Genomic DNA, 18138 nt, shown 5'->3' on the forward strand with positions numbered 1-18138 from the left:
CAGACCATGGTCTCCTCTTTAGTTTAGAGGCCTTTTGGATGGATTTGGTGAATCTGGTATTTGATATAATTTAATTCATCGCTCCAGAAAACATTTTACTTGTATAGGTGCTAGCTAGGATAACATTTTCACTTCTTGTTTTTGGCCTGCAAATCTAAAAAAACAAAAGTTGTTTAGGACTGAGAGGCACAGAAAAGAACCTGCAAAAATAAAGATTCAGCTCCAGTTGGATACATTCATTTGCTTAGACTGTATTTGACAATTTTCAGGATTTCTTTGAAACAAAAAGTGTTTCAATAAAAGAATGAAAGCGTACTTTTATCCTTTTGTGTTTTGACAGCTCAGTGCATACATACCTGCAGATGTATGCACAGCATTGGCTGAAAAAGCACCGCCGAGTGCCAACTTCAAGGACTTTAAAACCGCTAAAGTGAATGTGCGCATCTAACCCATGTGAGTTTGTAAGCTGTAAAAGTTACCGGACGGTGTTTTTCTCCAACTCCATTAACCTCAGCTAATCCTCTGACCTAATGGACACCACTCACCCAGGAGCTCAGGGCTTTCAGAGCCCGATAGACCTGTTCTGTGTGCTGTGTTAATCACCTTTCATGGACTGATACGGTCAGGCCCGTCCTCCGTCTGTTAGCGCTCATGTCTGTGAGACCGTACGCTCACGTACTTAGAGGCACAATTTGAAGGAAGTGTGTCACGCACGCAGCAGTCATAAAGTCGCAAATGTTGTTTTTGCTTGGACCGGGTGAGCTTTGTTAAAGTCAGTTTACAATAATTATCCATCATCCCTTGAATAGAAGTTTTTTTTTTTTTTCAAATGATCCCAAAGCGACGGCAACCTTTAAAGTAACCCCAAACTTAATAGAAAATACATAAACGTTATCATTTATGTTTCAATTTTAGTTTGAAAAAAGGAAAAGCTAAAGTGGATTTCAAATGTAAAAATGAAATATTTTTACTTTAATAAGAACTTCCTGAACACATTTTTTCTTAAATTAAACATTTGCTTACACACTTTTATTTCCATCTCTTTATTAATGACATAACTTTTTTATTGATTTCCATGCACCCCTTTTAAACGGCGTGTTAATGCTGATAAACTAATGAGCAAAACTTTGTTTTCTTTTGCATTTTCGTTCTGAAAACGTGTTTTGTTTACTTTATTATATATTTTGTCATATATGTTCTGAATTTTTGTCTTTAACTAGGACGCTGACGTTCAATCGTTTTTTTTTTTGCTGCTGCTGTTAACCGCGCCCCCTGCTGGTTCATCACCGCGGTGATCAAAAATCCCACACCGTCACAGCTCTACTTTAAACTTGCTTTCACATGAGTTCAGTGTTTCAGACGTGTTGGACTGAAATGCACCAAACTGTCAAAAAACTCAGTTCCAACTGATGATCGTTCAGGTGCAGTTTTCCAGATAAGATCTCTGAAAAGGACGTGCAAAAACACAAAGGCGTTTCCTTTGTTTTTCAGCAGACCAGAGCTTTTAAAGGTGAGCCGTCACACCTGTCCCACTGAAACAGAAAGGAAACACAGACTGATGCAGATCAAACGACAGCCAAACCAGTCAGTGTGACCACACCCCTAGAGTACCTTTTCCGTTCTGCAAATATTCACATCTGAAACCCTGGGGTTCGTCATGACTCTAAACTATGTTAGGACCTCTGACACTACTCTGAGTACTGCAGGAAAATATTGGAAAAATGACTGAAATAAACCAAATTCACCTGGCTGTGAAAGACCCGCTATGATGAAAAGAGTTTTTGGTGTTTTTAACATGTTTGTTTTGGCATTTTTCAAATGATAGAGGACATAAATAAAGAAATGTATGCTTAAAGTTGCATTTCTCAGTATTTCATTATTCAAATTGTTGCGAATCAGGAGCAGATGATAAAAATGTTTGAAAAATCTTGTAGTTGTGACGTACAAGTTACAATCAGCAGGCCTCAAGGTCTCTGCTCTGCTCCATTCCGATGCATTTGATTGCAGACAAATATATCCATGTACGTCTTTGTTTTCCTCATCTGAGCTGGTATCTCAATCAAAACTGTACGGCTGGATGGATATGATATTGACTACCATTTTTGTTGTTAGGTTGTGAATGTTAGGGGCTGTAATAATTGTAAAATTATTAAATTGTAAAATGGCATATGTTTCTTTAAAACATTTGTTTTATTAGAAACGCGTGACCTAGAACTACACAATTTATAAAGGAGTATACAAAGTAATAAGTAATATTTCAGTAACTTTAACAGTTAAAACTTTCAACTTCATCAGCTTTTGAATTTTTTAAGGTTTCTGTGTAACTCAGCAACAAAAATTAGAGAGCAAACTCATTTATTTGCTGCACCAGTTCATTCCAGTGATTCCTCATGCTTTTCTGTAATCTTACAGGTTTTTAAATATAAAACATTTTGCGTTTGGATGTATATTTATTTAATGTTAAGCTATAACATCCTTTAAAATGATAAAAAATGATGTGATATAGTTTATAGGAATAAATAAAAAAAACTTGAATAAGAGGTGGCCAGAAAAAAGAAAAAAAAATTAAACACAGTTTATTTTAAGGGTGATTTGAATAGAAAACCAAACTACAACTGACTTCTTGAAATGACTGCTTTAAACCTAAAAAAACAAAACAAGGAACGTAACAAAAAATAGAAAAAAAGTTTTAAAAAGTGATATTCAATTTAAAAAAGAGGTTGATAAAACATTAAACTGACATGTGAGTGATTTCAAACTGTATTAAAAATTTTAAAAAAATTAAAAAGTTAAATCTTTGCCTCTTCCCTTCCCTTTTCAAGCAACCAACTCTACTGGACTTTAATTGATAATCATTATATTTAATTAATCTGATGTGACATATGTGCATTACATATTTTTGATTTTGAGTAATTACACTGTAAAGAAGATGGGATCATCTTCTTTACTTGATTTTTCTATATTTTCTAACCAAATATCTACTTTAAAATCAGAAATGCGTTTGAAATTTCTGCTTTTTTTAAATAGAATTCCATTGTTTTTCATACTGGAAATAAATCAAATCAAATCATGCAATAATCTTGATATTTTCCAAAGTAATGTGACCTGCATTTAATTTTAAAAAAAAGATGTCTAATTTTCACGCTTCAATTATAGAAAATTCAAAATTAATCCATGGATTTTATCTTTAAATTTTCCGCCCCTAAGGAACCACTGACGCATACTTGTATGTAGCAGTAATTCAGCCAAAGGTAGTAAGGGTTAACTGTCAATATAACCTTGTAAAATAATTAAAAATTCAATTTTTGGGGGGAATTCAAATGTTTCTAAAACCCTTTGATGAAATCCACAAAAAAAGTTTGCAATGTCATTTTTGTAATGACATATAGCTACTATTAATTAGGATTTGTGGGGTGATTTGGTACATTTAAGCTACTGGGAAAAACACTGTCAAGCAGTCATTTAAAAAAAAAAAGAATAACAATAGATGAGTTATTTTCACTTTCTGAAAACTTTTTCTGCCAAAAGTATTTTTTAGCCTTTAAGGAGGCAGCCATTTTGAAATGAGGGAAAAGCTCTTCTGCTGCCTCTAGTGGAGAGATGATGAACTACAGAGCAGAAAACATGAACCAAATTATATATTATAGGTTTTTAGGTAAATATTTTATCATACTAAGCAAATAGGGATCTCATAAATGGCTGTATCAAATATGATTTACTAAGTTATAGAGGGTTAAAGTTGTGTTTTTTTTCGTTGAGTGGAGTTGTTTTTTAAGGAAAAGCAGAAAGTTTTTTTCCCTGCCATTTTAAATTTTTTTTGGGACAGCCATTGGAATGTGTTTCTGTTCCACATCTGTAAAGAAGACGTAAAAAAAGAAAGCAGCAGCAGAAGCAGAGATTGCTGCCTGCAGCTGCCTCTTTATGCTGAGGAGCAGCGTTTCTTTTTGCAGGTTTGTCCTGAAAACTATCAAGCGCTGCACAAATGCTCTCTGACACAGTCGCAAAATCTGCACACTGTGTGGTGGAATAGTTGTTTCAAGTCGGTGTGTGAGTCTCCTTCTCTTCCAATCAAACAGCAGTGTGCCATCCAATCTAACAGTAATCCAGCAACTGTGACAATTCTTTGCAATTGAGTTTGACCTGAGCTCGTCTGTGGATTATTATCTCCAAAACAAACAGCATTGTCTCAAACACATCTTTGAAGGACTGAGCAGCGGCAAGCAATCGTCGCATTACATAAACTCAGCTCATACATTATATTGTGTCTAAACTATTGTTCATTTCTTCGGGCTGCTTATGAGTTTATCTGCACTATAACCCTCCAGGGATCAGTCCAGGCTTTGCACTGAAGACACATTATGCAAGGGCTGCGAGGGGCTTAATCTTCCCTTAAAGGAAGAATTGAAAGATGAACTTTAAGCTCAAAGACTGAACATGGTGCCGTTTCTGCATGCTGAAGAACAAGACAGCTTGATTCCTGTAACACCTGCTTGGTTGTGGTTCTTTTTTGACCAACCGTGCAACGGTTTTATGCATAGGTACAGCAAATGCGGCAGAGCCTGAATGAGGCTGACAGGACAAATCCGTGTGGAAGAGGTAAAACTCCTCCTTCACAGGAAACGGTTGAAAACATTTTGTAAAGACCCTCGTGAAATCCGTTCAAACTCCAACAGAGAAAGAAAACCTTTCAATTTCTCTGGATCAAAAAAAACAGTTTTCACAACAATCAAAGCCTTTGTTAACGAATTTCTGTGACATTTGATCTATTTTAGTGAAAACTCTGTTAGAAATTGTCAATAATTTGTCATTAACCAACTAATTAATTGATTATTTTGTAGTCAATTATGTGTCAAAACAGTTACAAGCTAAAGCCGCTAAGTGAATTAGTAGTAAAGCCTGCCGTGTTTAATTCTCTCTGTTAGCTCAGATGTTTTTATACAATACATTTTTTATTTTTTTATTTTAGATGTAGCACTTTTAGGGCGCCTTGGAGGAATGTGGGAAAGAAAGCCGCACAAAACACTAAAGTACTTCAGTTTTTAACATTTTTTTTTCTTTTGGTAAAAGCAGTAAACATAACTGGGATCACCTACAAAGAATCAGCAGTGGCCTCTCTAAATAGGAGTGATGGTTACAACACAGGGATGGTGAGGAGGAGGAGGAGCATATATTTTTAAACCAAACTGAGCAGGTGGATATTTGTGGGACACTTAACAAGCAGTCCTGCATAAGCAGCTTGAGTTTGCCAGCAGCCTGTCTAAAAGCAGAAACCTCAAAAAAAGGATGTGTTAAAAAAAAAGAAAATATCATGTAATGTCATAAATTAAAAGATGTTTAAGGTAGCCAGTAAGTTTGAATGGTTTTTGTCTGATTGCTCAAGGGCTGCACTTGCCTAGCTGAGAATAAATATGTTTCTTAACAAGTAGAAGCAAAGACAAAATATATATTTAACCATTTTTATTTTAATATTGGTTCATCTTTTTGATGATTAAATTAAAAAAAAGGATTTATTTAAGCATTTTTGGTGTAATTTCTAATGAATGCAAAATGTTTACACTTATTTCAAATCTTCCCAAAAAAGTGAATAAAAGGCAGACTCTGTGTGGAAAAGAGCGGCTCATTATTTTGGTTATCACAGGACAGAACGATGCAGCTCAGAACCCGCTGCGTTCTGCTTGAACCTCCATACCATCATCATCATTATTCTCTGAAAATATAATCCTTTTTTTATTCTATGCTTCTGGGGTGTCCCGCATTACCTCACAAACATCTGGACACCCAAACCTGCAGCTGTGAAGTTCATCCAAACGTCCAGACCAGGGACAAATGTCAAATGTGTCATCAAATGTGTGCATGTCCAGTTAAAGGTTTGGGGTTCTACACCGCTTTTATGCAAAACCTAGTTTCTCGGATAACTATCAGAAATCCGACAAAAACGAAAGCATGTGTTGATGGGAAAGGGAGCAAAGGGGTTTCAAATAATGGAAGATCGCAGGTCCAGTTCCTGTTTTACCTGCCCATGTTTCGAAGTGTCCTGTGGCAAGACACTGAACCCCACATTGCTCTTTGGTGCTTTTTTGTTGGCACAGTGGAGTTGCAATCCGTGTGTGAATGAGGCTGTTACAGTAAAGCGCTTTGGGCTTCAAGCGCTCTATCAATAGACGCCATTTACCATTGAATGAGCAACTGTTAACACAAGTCAAACCAATGTACATTTCATCATCGGCTGCTTATTTTGTCTTTAATTGCAACTTCAGTGTTTTTGGCCACTTGACTTTTGCAATATCCTTTAAAAAAAAACTGAAATACCTTGTAATAATAATAATAATAATACATTTTATTTATATGGCGCCTTTCTGGGCACTCAAGGTCGCCTCACAGTAAAAAGTAGGTAAAAACATAAACATACAACAGTAAAATTCCAGAACACAAAATAAGTTAACAGTTAAAAACAGCAATGTAAATATTATGAGCTAAAAGCATGACGGAAAAGGTGAGTTTTGAGGTGTTTGGAAAACTGAGTGAGTGAGTCCATATTTTGTAGATCAGAGGGGAGGGAGTTCCATAGTTGTGGGGCAGTGCTGCTGAATGGTCTACCCCCCATGGTAACTAGTCGTGTTCGTGGAATGGCCAGTCGAAGGGAGGAAGAGGATCTGAGGGAGCGAGTGGGGGTATCCACTGTTAGGAGCTCTGAGAGATGCGGAGGGGCGAGGTTGTGGAGGGCTTTGAAGGTTATGATGAGGATTTTGTAGGTCATCCGGTGAGGTACTGGTAACCAAGAAGCTGCTGTAAGACGGGTGTAATGTGGTGAATGGAGGGGGTTTGGGTTATTATTCGAGCAGCTGAGTTTTGAACCAGTTGAAGCTTACGGATGATTTTTTTGTGGAAGTCCAGATAGAAGGGAGTTGCAGTAGTCGATACGGGAGGTGACGAGACTGTGGACTAGGACAGCTGTGGAGTGAGGAGTGAGAGCGGGACGGAGACGACGAATGTTACGCAGATGGAAGTAAGCGGAGCGGGTGATGTTATTGATGTGGGCAGTGAAAGAAAGAGTGCTGTCAAGGATGACACCCAGACTCTTAACCTGAGGGGAGGGAAATATGGAGGAATTGTCGAAGGAGAGAGAGAAATTATCAACTTTGCTAAGATTGGATTTAGTGCCAACAACGAGAAGTTCAGTCTTATTGCAATTTAATTTAAGGAAATTTGACGTGTACCAGGATTTGACTTCAGAAAGACAGTTAGAGAGGGAAGAAGGTGGAAAAGTAGAGCCAGGTTTGGAGGAGATGTAGCGCTGGGTGTCGTCGGCATAGCAATGAAAATGTATGTTGTATTTCGGAAAAATGTTGCCGAGGGGGAGGAGGTAGATGATGAAGAGAAGGGGCCCCAGGACAGAGCCCTGGGGCACACCTGTGGTGATTGGTGTGATGGGAGATGTAAATGATTTTAACCGGATGAACTGGGTGCGACCTAAGAGATATGAATGGAAACAGCTAAGGGTTAGGTTGGTGATGCCAATATTGGAGAGTCTGTCCAGAAGGATGGGGTGGGAGATGGTGTCAAACGCCGCACTCAAATCTAGCAGGAGGAGGATGGAGACTGAACCAGCATCTGCTGCAAGGAGGAGGTCATTAGTGATCTTGAGGAGAGCTGTTTCTGTGCTGTGGAGGGGACGGAAACCAGACTGGAGCTGTTCGTATAAACTATTGCTGGAGAGGTGAGCATGAGAGCAGTGGGAACTGATCCGGTCTTGAGGCGTGAATGATGCTGGTGATCAGTGGGGACAGAGTGGGGTTGTACTGAAATGTGCTTTATTTATAATAGAAACTATTCCATGACCCAGTCAACTATAATAGTGTGTTTTTCTTACTTTTCTATAAAAATTCAATACTTTTTTGCATTTTATTTAATTTAATTTCTCAAAGTACAACATTATACATTCAAGAAAATGAAGAATGAAGAAAAATTATATATTTTTCTGTTCATCTAACATGCAGAATTGATTGATAATTATTAATAATTATTTATTAAACATCTCCGAAAGATATGGTCCAAATGTAATAAATCATGAAAATAAGTATGAAAAACCGATCAGGCTACAAATCAACAGTTGCACAATTTTCAAACCCAAGTACTGTCATGCAGTGATAGTGCGTAAAGATAGTTTTTTCTTTTTCAAAAAGGTTAAAAAATAAACGAGTTTCATGATTGACATCTTTAAAGTAAAAAGAAAAACCAAATTACATTTTATAGAATCAATAATTTTGTTCTTCCAGATGCATATCCCGTCTCTGAGGTTGTCTACACCTGGACTAAAGGAGCAGCCAAGTCAGTGGTCGTCGCAGAAGAAGGCTCGCGGCTCAACCAGTACCACCTGATCGGTCAGACCGCGGGAACAGAGGACATCTACACCAGCAGAGGTATGCCGGCGTGAACACACTGGTGATCAGTCACTTTAAACTGCATAGAGATTCACATCTCTTTATGGAATGTTAATATTTGTTGGACAATTTTCTATAATCCTGCATGAAATCAGATGATGTCTTTGATTAGACGTCATTTGTCCTGGATGCAGACACACTGATATAATGAGAAATAAAATTTCCTGTTTCACTTTAGTGATTTGATGATGGGAGTCACAATATTGGCAGGTCTAAAGGGTTCAGAATTAGATGTGTGGGGGCTTCAAAGCGCAGACCAAAAATCAGTTTTCCAAAGGGGACTCTTTTTTTTTTTTTTTCAGAAAAGACAGGAGAGCACTGGACAGAACCAGTGTGAAAGGCGGCAATGAAGTAAAAAAAACAAACTTTTGCTTCAGGTCACCTAAAGATTGTGACTAATCAAGGTTTTCATCAAGGCGGTTAATGTGCACCTTTAATTTTATTCCATTTTATTTTCATTGTTACTCTCTATTCTACTTGCTTTTTCTGTGAAAAGAAAGTAAATATGAGACTTTTATTGGACAAAAAATTAATACTTATTTGTAAAACGTTCAAAAAAGTTAAATTATTTTAAATTTAAATCTTTGTATATCTCTAAGGGAGTATATAGGAACATGGAAATAGTTAAAAGTAGCTGAGTCAATAAAAGGCGACTCTACATCTTGAAACACTGATACATGCATTGATCAAAGCTAACATTAATCCAAGCCAACGCTTTTTATTTGCTTGCATTTTTGAGAAAAATAATATATAAGTTGACATACACCATGTTCAAGTTTCTTATTGAAACTTCTGAATCCCACCAAATCTATTACGTTTTTCTTTTTTAATTTAAAGGAAACAGTTGACCGCATGCAAACATCGTGAATGTCACTTTTGTACAAATAAAATTCCAAATTCAGTCAGAATAAACCAGCCTTGATCATAAAACATGGTGGTGGTGGCATCATGATTTGGGCCTGTGTCCCACCGTTAATTTATAAAAAAGGAGAGAACTCAGGATTAAAGTGCAATGTTTGTTCAGCCTTGGATTGATTTAAGAAGAGGACTGTGGTTATAAAAAAAAGAAAATTGTCATCAAATATATATATGATACACTGGTGACAAACTGTTTACTTGCAGAAAACCCACTAATAGTGCAGCAATTACCAGATTCCAAATGTGAAAAGAGAATATTGAATTCTGATTTCTGTGTCATGTGTGGGATTTGGTTCCTTCTATGCTCTTGTTGGATTTAGTGATAATCTGAAATATTGTAAACTCCAAAGCATTGACTATTGTTTGAGAAAGAATAATTGAAATCACTCTGTTATTGTTCATGTCGTAGCAACAGTTGCAGCAGCTTTGGGCAGGACCAGGGATTTTACCCTTCAACCCCCCCCACCCACATACACACACACACACACACACACACCCACACACACACACACACACACACACACACCCACACACACACACTCACAGCGGTATGTCATTACAGTTTATGTCACCTAAAGACGCCGTCAGAAGGAAATCAAGCTTGATGGAGACAATGAATGAATCACAAGGATTTGGAAATGCCCACACATAACCAGCTGTCTCTGGGACTGCTAAAAGAGTGGGGGTGGAATCGGGAGAGAAGGAGGGGGGGGGGGGGGGTAAAAAAACACTTATCCGTGGTCTGAGCCATTGGGTCTGTAGGGTTAATCCGTATGCAGGCCCATCAGTTGTGCTTTTACCAAGTGACGTCACAGCTCGTGGATTGGTTGCTGTGAAGGCAAGACATGGGGTGGAGCGCAGGCGGCAGCTGCTTAATTCTGTTATGTAAAGAATAATACATTTGGTAGTTGGTTGTGGTTTGTTTTAGAGGAGGGGTCTATATAGCTTTGCTGTGAACAGGAATAGTGGATTCCTTGATCCTGCATCTGTTGGGACAGGCCATGTTTACATTGGATCATGTATAAGAGCTGAGCCTTCATTAATAGGGATGTCCAAATGCAGTTCATAGAAAATGTGAACGTGAGTCAGAATCAGGGCTAACTCCCAAACTCCCATGACAGCGAGTTGTAATAATGTGCGACTGTTTATCCAAATTAGAAACTAATGCTAAAAAAAGGAAGGCAAGTCACCTAGGGTGAGCACGGTGTTAATTAGCGTCACTGATCTGAGGGTGAAACCCTCCTTAACGAGCTAAAAATACCCTGCAATGAGCTCCACTGGCATGTGGAGGATCGACCTCTGACCCCACAGGTTTAGCACAACACAATTGAGGTTTTCCTCTTCACGTCTCACTCATTTTGCGTGATGGCAGAAAAGCTCAACAGAAAGTTTACTATTTCACTCACCAGTTGACCAACATAGCAGCGTTGTTCTCTGCTATGAACGGCAGTTCCCCACAGACACTCCAAAATCCAAACAGTGAAATCCACCACAACCGCATTTTTTCACGCCTCAGCAGTTTCCGTCCACATCCAGTCCCGGGAGACGGTCAGATCAGAGCAGAGTCCTCCCAGTTGTGCCACCACAGAGCAGGGCTGCTGGCTCGTAGTCCATGGAGCGACGGAGACACAGGTGTCCTTTTCATACAGGACATGGTGACTGTTGTTGCAGTGTACAGACCATCCAAAGTTTGCTGGTGTCCTTCTCACCCCGCTCTGCTTCAAGCATCTGTGCACCTGCTTGTAATCACTGCTGACTGCCTGAGCGTTTTCGCTCCCACAATCGCAAGGATGTTCGCCGTCAGTCAGGAGTGTCCCGGCCTGACAGAAGAGGATGGACACACTCTAGCACATAGAAAGAGAGAGACGGAGGGAGAGAGCGATACAGGATGCAGATTGTGACAAGGGATTAGTGAGACAGAAAAATCCGATTTTGCCAGGAGAAAGCAGCAGTCATCAGTGGATTTTCTATAGTTTATCAGACTCTGTAGCTGGACAGGATTTTTCTGAAAAAATCCTTCAAATGCAATCTTCACTTGTTTAACAGGATATGAGTTCCAGCCAACCTGTTTTTTTTTATTTGTATTTTATTGCACATAGATTTGTTTTACATTTAAGGAACTCGGCCAGTTTGTAGAGCTCTTAATAATTTACCAAGAAACTATATCATCTGCTCACAGGTAGAAATAATGTCAAACGTGGTGATAAATGGATTTAAAAAAAAAGCAAAACTAAGTTTTACTTTGTAAAATCTGAAGAATAAATGCAGCTAAAAAAACTGTCCGTATAAAACACCAACTGCAAATGTATCTGGGATCAAGGGAGTTATCATGAGCTGGGTTTTTTTTTTTTGAAAATTGATTTTTTTTTTTTAAATAAAATTAAGTGGCGTATACCTATATAGCACTTTAATTCTTTCTTAGAAAGCCCAAAGCACTTTACAATCACAGTCCCATTCATCCATGCACACACACATTCACACATGGTGGATCTGTTGATGAACACTGCCATCAACCTATAACCACCAGGAGCAATGTCGTGTTCAGAGTCTTTCCAAAGTACAGACAGAAAAGACAGAAACCAAACCTGAGATCTTCCAATCAGAGGCCGACCGCTCTACCTCTGCACCACCCAATTGGTGGTACCTTTTATGAATTTTGTTTCTTTTTGTTTGTTTTATGGTCTTGTAATTTGGACCTTGTGTCCGTAATAAATTGTTCATTCATTTATTCATTCAAGTTTTATTTAAACCTGGATATTTGTTTAAAATCTTTTGCTGTACATGTTGATAAAAAAAAGACTGTCAACTCAGTTTGTAAAATCTATCCATTTTAGTTTTTTTTATACTAAAAAAAATAACGTATTTTTAAAAAGCTCATGTGTTATGAGGAAAGTAGCTGTTTAAATATATTTGTTCTAATATTAAAGTTTGTAAAACTAACAAAAAACATAATATAGACAAACATGGCGGTGGTAGTCTAATGGTTTGGGCTGCTGCAAGTTCAAGAAAATGAAAACAAGGGTATCGATGAGCCTTGTTTCTTCTGCTGCTCTCGACAGGTCAATATACAGTGATGATGGCCCACTTTTACCTGAAGAGGAAGATTGGCTACTTTGTGATCCAGACCTACATGCCGTGCTTCATGACTGTAATTCTGTCTCAGGTTTCGTTTTGGCTCAACCGAGAGTCTGTGCCTGCAAGAACAGTTTTTGGTGAGTCTAAATCAAGCAACCATATCAAGCTTTGACATCAATGTAATATTTTCAAAACGGCAGCATCAAAGTTTGGAAACTTCTGAGCTATTTTTTCCAGTTTGTCAGGAATGTTGATGTATGGATAATTTACTGCACAACCTGCACTGTCAGAAAAAATGTGCAAAATTTGTACCTTTAGAGGTACAATGGCTTGTCACTGGGGCAGTACCCTCAAGGGTACAAATGTTGTACCCTTTCATATAGGTGCGTATCTGTACCCTTTCAGTATGTACCTTTCAAAGGCAAATATGTACCTCTGTGGACAAAATTGTACCTTATAGTGTTATGGTACCATAATGTACCTTTATAAAAGGTACAAATTTGTTCTTTTAAGGGTACTGCCCCAGTGACAAGCCTTTTGTACCCTATGATGGCAAATTTGTACCAGATACAGCACATTAAAAGACATGTATACTGTTTATCACATTTATTAAACATTCAAAACAATTACAATTCTGACATTTCACAGTATGAATGTTTTAAGCTCCACAGTGTCACATAAGGATGCATATATTTACAATTATTAGCAATTTTACAATAATGAAAAATCTATATTTTTCCTTCAGTTCACATTGCATTCATTGTAACTATAACCTTAACATTTGATCAATCGTAAACAGCACATAGCACTTCAGTTACCATTTTTAGCCATGAAATAAAACTTGTGACATTAACAAAAGAAGCACTAGGCCTCATTTTAAGTAAATCTTTCTACTGCATTCTACATTTTCTAAAAATAGATAATAAAAAAGTAAACTTATAACCAAGTTTAAATGCATAATTTAATAATAAAATGCATAAATGTGATAAGATAATATTGATACGAATTCTAAAAAGAAGAACTATAAAACACTAAAGATTACCAAGGCTTACATTTTATTTGAATACCTAGTAGATCCTCTGCAAGCATCTCTTCTCTTCTCTTGCTTCTTTGGAGACTTTGGCTAATGGAGCTTTTCTTTGAACAAGCTCAAGCACCTTTGGCACAATACTGGTAAACGCCGTCCTTGAAGCGCTGGCTTAAACTGACAGGTGATGGATGCATTCGGTCAACATCAAACAACTGAAAATTGAAAAAAATTAGAAAATTAATCATTCACTTTAACTAAAAACAAAAGACATAAAACATTCTAATATTCTTTATTGCCTCTTTCATTGCCATTTCCCTTTAGTGATCTCATTGTATAAATATTACTTGGCTTGAATGACTATTTATATATGGGTTTAGAAAATTACAATGTTTTTACAATTGAGTTAAAGCTGTTAATGATCATTTTAGCAGATGTCTCAGCTTATATTGACATTCAAAATGTATTTTAAGCTGAGAACTGATTTAAAATGTCACTGACCCCTGAGGTTGTCTTCAAGAAAGGGTACTTCTTTAGTACATCCTCTCGCACCTTGCTGTACTGGATATGCAGGACATTCACATGACCTTCAACGGATGATGCATCCTCACCAATGACAGCAACCACCTATTGGATCAAATTTAAAAGTCCATATTAATAATAAAAAATACAACTGCAAGCACTGATTACTGGGGTTAAAGCACTTTGAGATGATGTTTAAAGACAGTTTGTGCAGAGTGGTTTGGAGTTGATCAGAAATTAACTTCTGAGTTGTAGGCGGGGCTATTGACACAGTAGTTACCCTCTGCTGATGTCCGATCATCCCTTTGTTTACGCCCTCTCCCTCTAGCTTACAGTCCTTCCAACCTAAAACTAACATTAGTGGTGAAACCAAAATGGTGAGCAATATTGAAGCTTTCCGGCCATAGTTTATATCAAGCTCAGACAAGTATGATGAAGATGTTAATGGATCTGTTTGTCTGGAAGTGGACGCATCAGAATAGAGCAGAGCAGAGGGACTCGGACCAACTTCATTTCATGTGGTGCGTCACAATAGAGACCTTCCTCAAACTGCATTTATTTTGTCTGTTCCTGATTCATCCCAATTTGAGTGAATACTCAGATGTGCAGTTTCAAACGTGTTCTTTTAAACGTGCCCATCATGAGAAAAATACTGTGACATGTTAAAAATGGGGGACCCACTCAAATGAAAGTTATTTTTTAAAATGTAGCATTTTTATGATGACATAGTTATAAGATTTAAGAATAAAACTGTGTTCCTGAATATTTATTTTCTCAAATTGGGATGAATCAGGAGCAGATGAAAAGATGTAATTTGAGAAAGCTTGTAGTTGTTACGTACAAGCTACATTTGGCAGGCCACAAGCTCCCTGCTCCGCTTCTCTTCATTCTCCTCGTCTGAGTTGGCATCTGGCTCACATCTATAAGGCTGGATAGCTCCAATAAAGACAGCCTGACTTTGAATGCTTAAGATGAATTTGTGAAAAGATTATTTACTTACTTTGGCCAGAGAGGCGTCTTCAACTCTTCGTCTTGTTGTAGGACTGTGTTGTAATAGTATTGTGTCATCTGAATCCACTTCAGTATCTCCACTTGAACTGGTATTGCAGCTCTTTGCAGGACAACTCGGCTGATCTGTCAAAGTATTAAAGCTTTCAGTTACTGTAATATTTAAATTAGTATGATAGCAAAAACAAAAAAAGTAAAAACAAAGATTTTTTTAAATACTGACCGACTTAACAGTTTGGCAGATTTATTATCTTGTCCAAGACAGCAATAGGATAAAAAACTCACTTATTTGCCCGTGTTTTGTTCCCCACACTGTCCTGTCAAATAAATCATTAACCCTCAGACTCCTATTGATGCAAATATACAATCAAAACTCTTCAGCTCAAAAATGTTCTTAATTTAGCATGTACTTGAAAGCAAAAACACAGGTCGTTTCCCTTGGAAGTAAATTCAGGCATCAAAGGGGAATTTACCCAAAACCATTCAAAACAAAATATATAAATTACAATTTAAAAGAAAAACTTCACCTTCTGGATTTGAATCTTCGGCCAGACAAATTTCCAACACACCAAGGTTTGGGTTTTCAACAGGAGATCAAAAACCTGCTCATCAACTTCTGTCTTTGAGTCATCAAACACTTTCAAGTCCAAGGTTGGGATGTTGAACTTTTTGGCAGCTGTGAACACAGCAAAATTATGTTTAGAATACAGCACAGAAATTATCTTTAAATTAAAAAGTAATTAAAAAAATCTGTTTGCATCACAGCTGACAGTTTATCCACAAAGTTGACTGATTCCTGTAAAGAAAAATGCTGGAAATTGTGATGTTTCCACTCACCGCATTCCCAAAAGGATTTGAAGGTCAGCTGAATTTCAAAACATTTTTTTTTTTTTTTTGGGCGTTCGACATGTTCAAGCACAGCTTGCATCTTTCCTGGTGGGAAAAAAATAATTACAAAAAAGAAAAAAAATTACAACACCAAAAAGTACCAACACAGCATTTATTCAGGAGAATGATCAAAATCAACAACACAGTGTAAACTTCGCTTGACCAACAATGAGCGATCATGACAACCTAAACAGTCTGTCACTGTCTTGCATTCGAGAAATGGTGGCTGCGCGCGCACAGCAGTTAAGGCAGGCTGACATAAATGGGAAGGACTGCCATACTGCGGTGTAAAAATAAAATAAAATAAAACGTTATTGGACTCCTACACATTACAGATTAAAATGATTAACGCATTGAATTCGACGGACCTGATAAATATCAGTAGGAATTATGGAGCTGGTCGTTTCAAAAGTAGCTGGCTTCCTTACTAAGAAAGACAGAAAGACAGAAAGAAAAAAAAAAGGAGGGGGGGGGGGGGGTTGGCAACAACAACCGGTGCATCAACGCCAGCGTACATCGGTAAAACGGCGACAGAATTATCTAGTGATAAAATGTATATATTTCAATGTATTTAACGGAACGCGGTAAAACACCAATAAAAACAACAGCTTAATTTATTTAATGGCTGCATTTAGCTGAACTTCAAACGGCTGAGGCTAACCGTTACTAGCAAACTCCTGCTCGTAGTTTTCAATCTCCTCACAGGCACATACACGGTGGAATAGCAGCATTCCACTACACAAAAGTTATTCCTTACAGATAAACTAACCGAACCCGCTTAAAACAAGTTTCCAACTTATTTTTGAGCAATTAGCAGACTTACCTCAGTCACAGCCTCTGTCTTCCTCCGGCCGCTGCGGGATAACAAAATGGCGGAAGAAACGAAACTTAAGAAAGTAGAGTGGGCGTGGTCTCGCTGGTTTACTCCAACATATTTCCTCTACGTTTTTAAACCTACTTAAATAAAAATTACTTATGGTAGCTCCGAAAAAAGTACTCTCTCATTTTTCCTGTGTAGGTACAAAAGCTAAAAGGTACTAATATGAACACATAATGTAACGTAGTAACAGAGAAATTTACTTTTTTATGAAAATGTATGATTAGAAAAAAATAACTTAAATTAACAGCTCAAAGACTAGAAATTTAAATTGAACTTAGGCCAAGTTAAAGTACACCATATAAGGTTAAAAACATCAAATCATTTTGTCTATAGTGTGCTTTTGCTCTAAATTAAAGGCAAAACAAAACAGCTCTTATATAAGTAAAAAAAAAAAACAGGCTCACACTAAGACATGTTTAAAAGTTATTATCTTGATGCTCTGCACAATCAATAAAATATAATGTGCTTGTGTACTGTTCAGAACTAGTCATAAAAGATGTGTGGTCTCTTAAATATATTTGGTTATTTTGTGCATCTTTTCCAAATAACCAACAACGTATTAAATGATTTTGGGTGACGTTTCATACACTTTGAATTATTACTTTTGTCACACAAGTGATTGTACCTTTGTTTGTGGAATAAAGGGTCCAAATATAGGCCCTCTGATGGTTGGAAACACATTTGTACCTTTTTTATCCTTAAATGGTACATATGAGTACCCTAAGGTGTAATTATGACTCACTTAGGGTACAAATTCACCATTTGTACCCTAAGTGTTCACAAACGTACCCCAACCGTACCCTTTTTTCTGACAGTGTGGCCGTAACAATAATCCAAATCCCACTGTTTCCATGACTTAATCTGCCGGAACAAAATCTGAATTGCGAGTGTGACGAGTAAAATTGACCCACTTTCCTTCCCTGCCAGGTGTGACCACAGTACTCACCATGACCACTCTAAGCATCAGTGCTCGAAACTCCCTGCCTAAGGTGGCATATGCCACTGCCATGGACTGGTTCATTGCGGTGTGCTACGCCTTTGTTTTCTCTGCTCTGATTGAATTTGCCACAGTGAATTATTTTACCAAGCGGAGCTGGGCTTGGGATGGAAAAAAGGCCATGGAAGCCCAGCAGCCCAAGGTACGTTCCTGTAGAGTAATTGACAACATCTCACACAAGTTTTTGCTTATTGACCAGGAGAATTAAAATTCAGATGCATTGTGTCTCTTTTTTTCTCTCTTAACATGTCCTGTCCAACAGCTGAACAAAAACAGATGAGAGCTGAAGGCTTCTTCTGTTGGACATATTTTACTGGTACAACAGGGGTTATGAATCTTCTGACACACAAGGTGTATATTTGTATAAACCCCTGTTGTAATT

At 37.6% G+C, this 18138-nt stretch overlaps 2 protein-coding genes and 1 long non-coding RNA gene across 10 annotated transcripts in view; 1 reads left to right on the plus strand and 2 right to left on the minus strand.

Annotated features, from left to right (window-relative positions):
* gabrb3 (gamma-aminobutyric acid type A receptor beta3 subunit) overlaps positions 1-13543 on the minus strand; it is a 55228-nt gene extending 41685 nt beyond the window's left edge. For 2 of the 4 annotated variants that reach the window (XM_023954488.1, XM_023954492.1), the window contains exons 1-3: positions 13487-13526; positions 12451-12553; positions 10766-11203 (exon numbers count right to left, since the gene is read on the minus strand). In XM_023954488.1, coding sequence (XP_023810256.1) covers positions 10766-10860 — 95 coding nt within the window. In that variant the 5' untranslated portion in view covers positions 10861-11203; positions 12451-12553; positions 13487-13526. Of the gene's footprint in view, positions 1-10765; positions 11204-12450; positions 12554-13486 lie in introns of all 4 variants that reach the window. The other 2 variants (XM_023954490.1, XM_023954489.1) reach the window with 2 other exon arrangements.
* Positions 1-18138, plus strand: part of gabra5 (gamma-aminobutyric acid type A receptor alpha5 subunit) — a 36598-nt gene that overhangs the window by 12252 nt on the left and 6208 nt on the right. For both annotated transcript variants that reach the window (XM_011474418.3, XM_020702651.2), the window contains exons 7-9: positions 8277-8420; positions 12419-12571; positions 17687-17898. In XM_011474418.3, coding sequence (XP_011472720.1) covers positions 8277-8420; positions 12419-12571; positions 17687-17898 — 509 coding nt within the window. The remainder of the gene's footprint in view (positions 1-8276; positions 8421-12418; positions 12572-17686; positions 17899-18138) is intronic.
* LOC111947393 lies at positions 13632-15651 on the minus strand. Of its 4 annotated transcripts, none has more exons than XR_002873204.1 (5): positions 15519-15651; positions 15215-15308; positions 14984-15117; positions 13963-14088; positions 13632-13676 (listed from the first exon to the last, which is right to left on the minus strand). It is a non-coding gene; the product is annotated as an uncharacterized LOC111947393 (long non-coding RNA). The 4 variants fall into 4 exon arrangements; XR_002873205.1 differs by having other exon boundaries at positions 15277-15308; positions 15519-15650; XR_002873206.1 differs by lacking the exon at positions 15215-15308 and having other exon boundaries at positions 14825-15117; positions 15519-15647.

This window comes from Oryzias latipes, chromosome 4 (assembly GCF_002234675.1).
Source record: "Oryzias latipes chromosome 4, ASM223467v1".
Lineage (NCBI taxonomy): Eukaryota > Metazoa > Chordata > Actinopteri > Beloniformes > Adrianichthyidae > Oryzias > Oryzias latipes.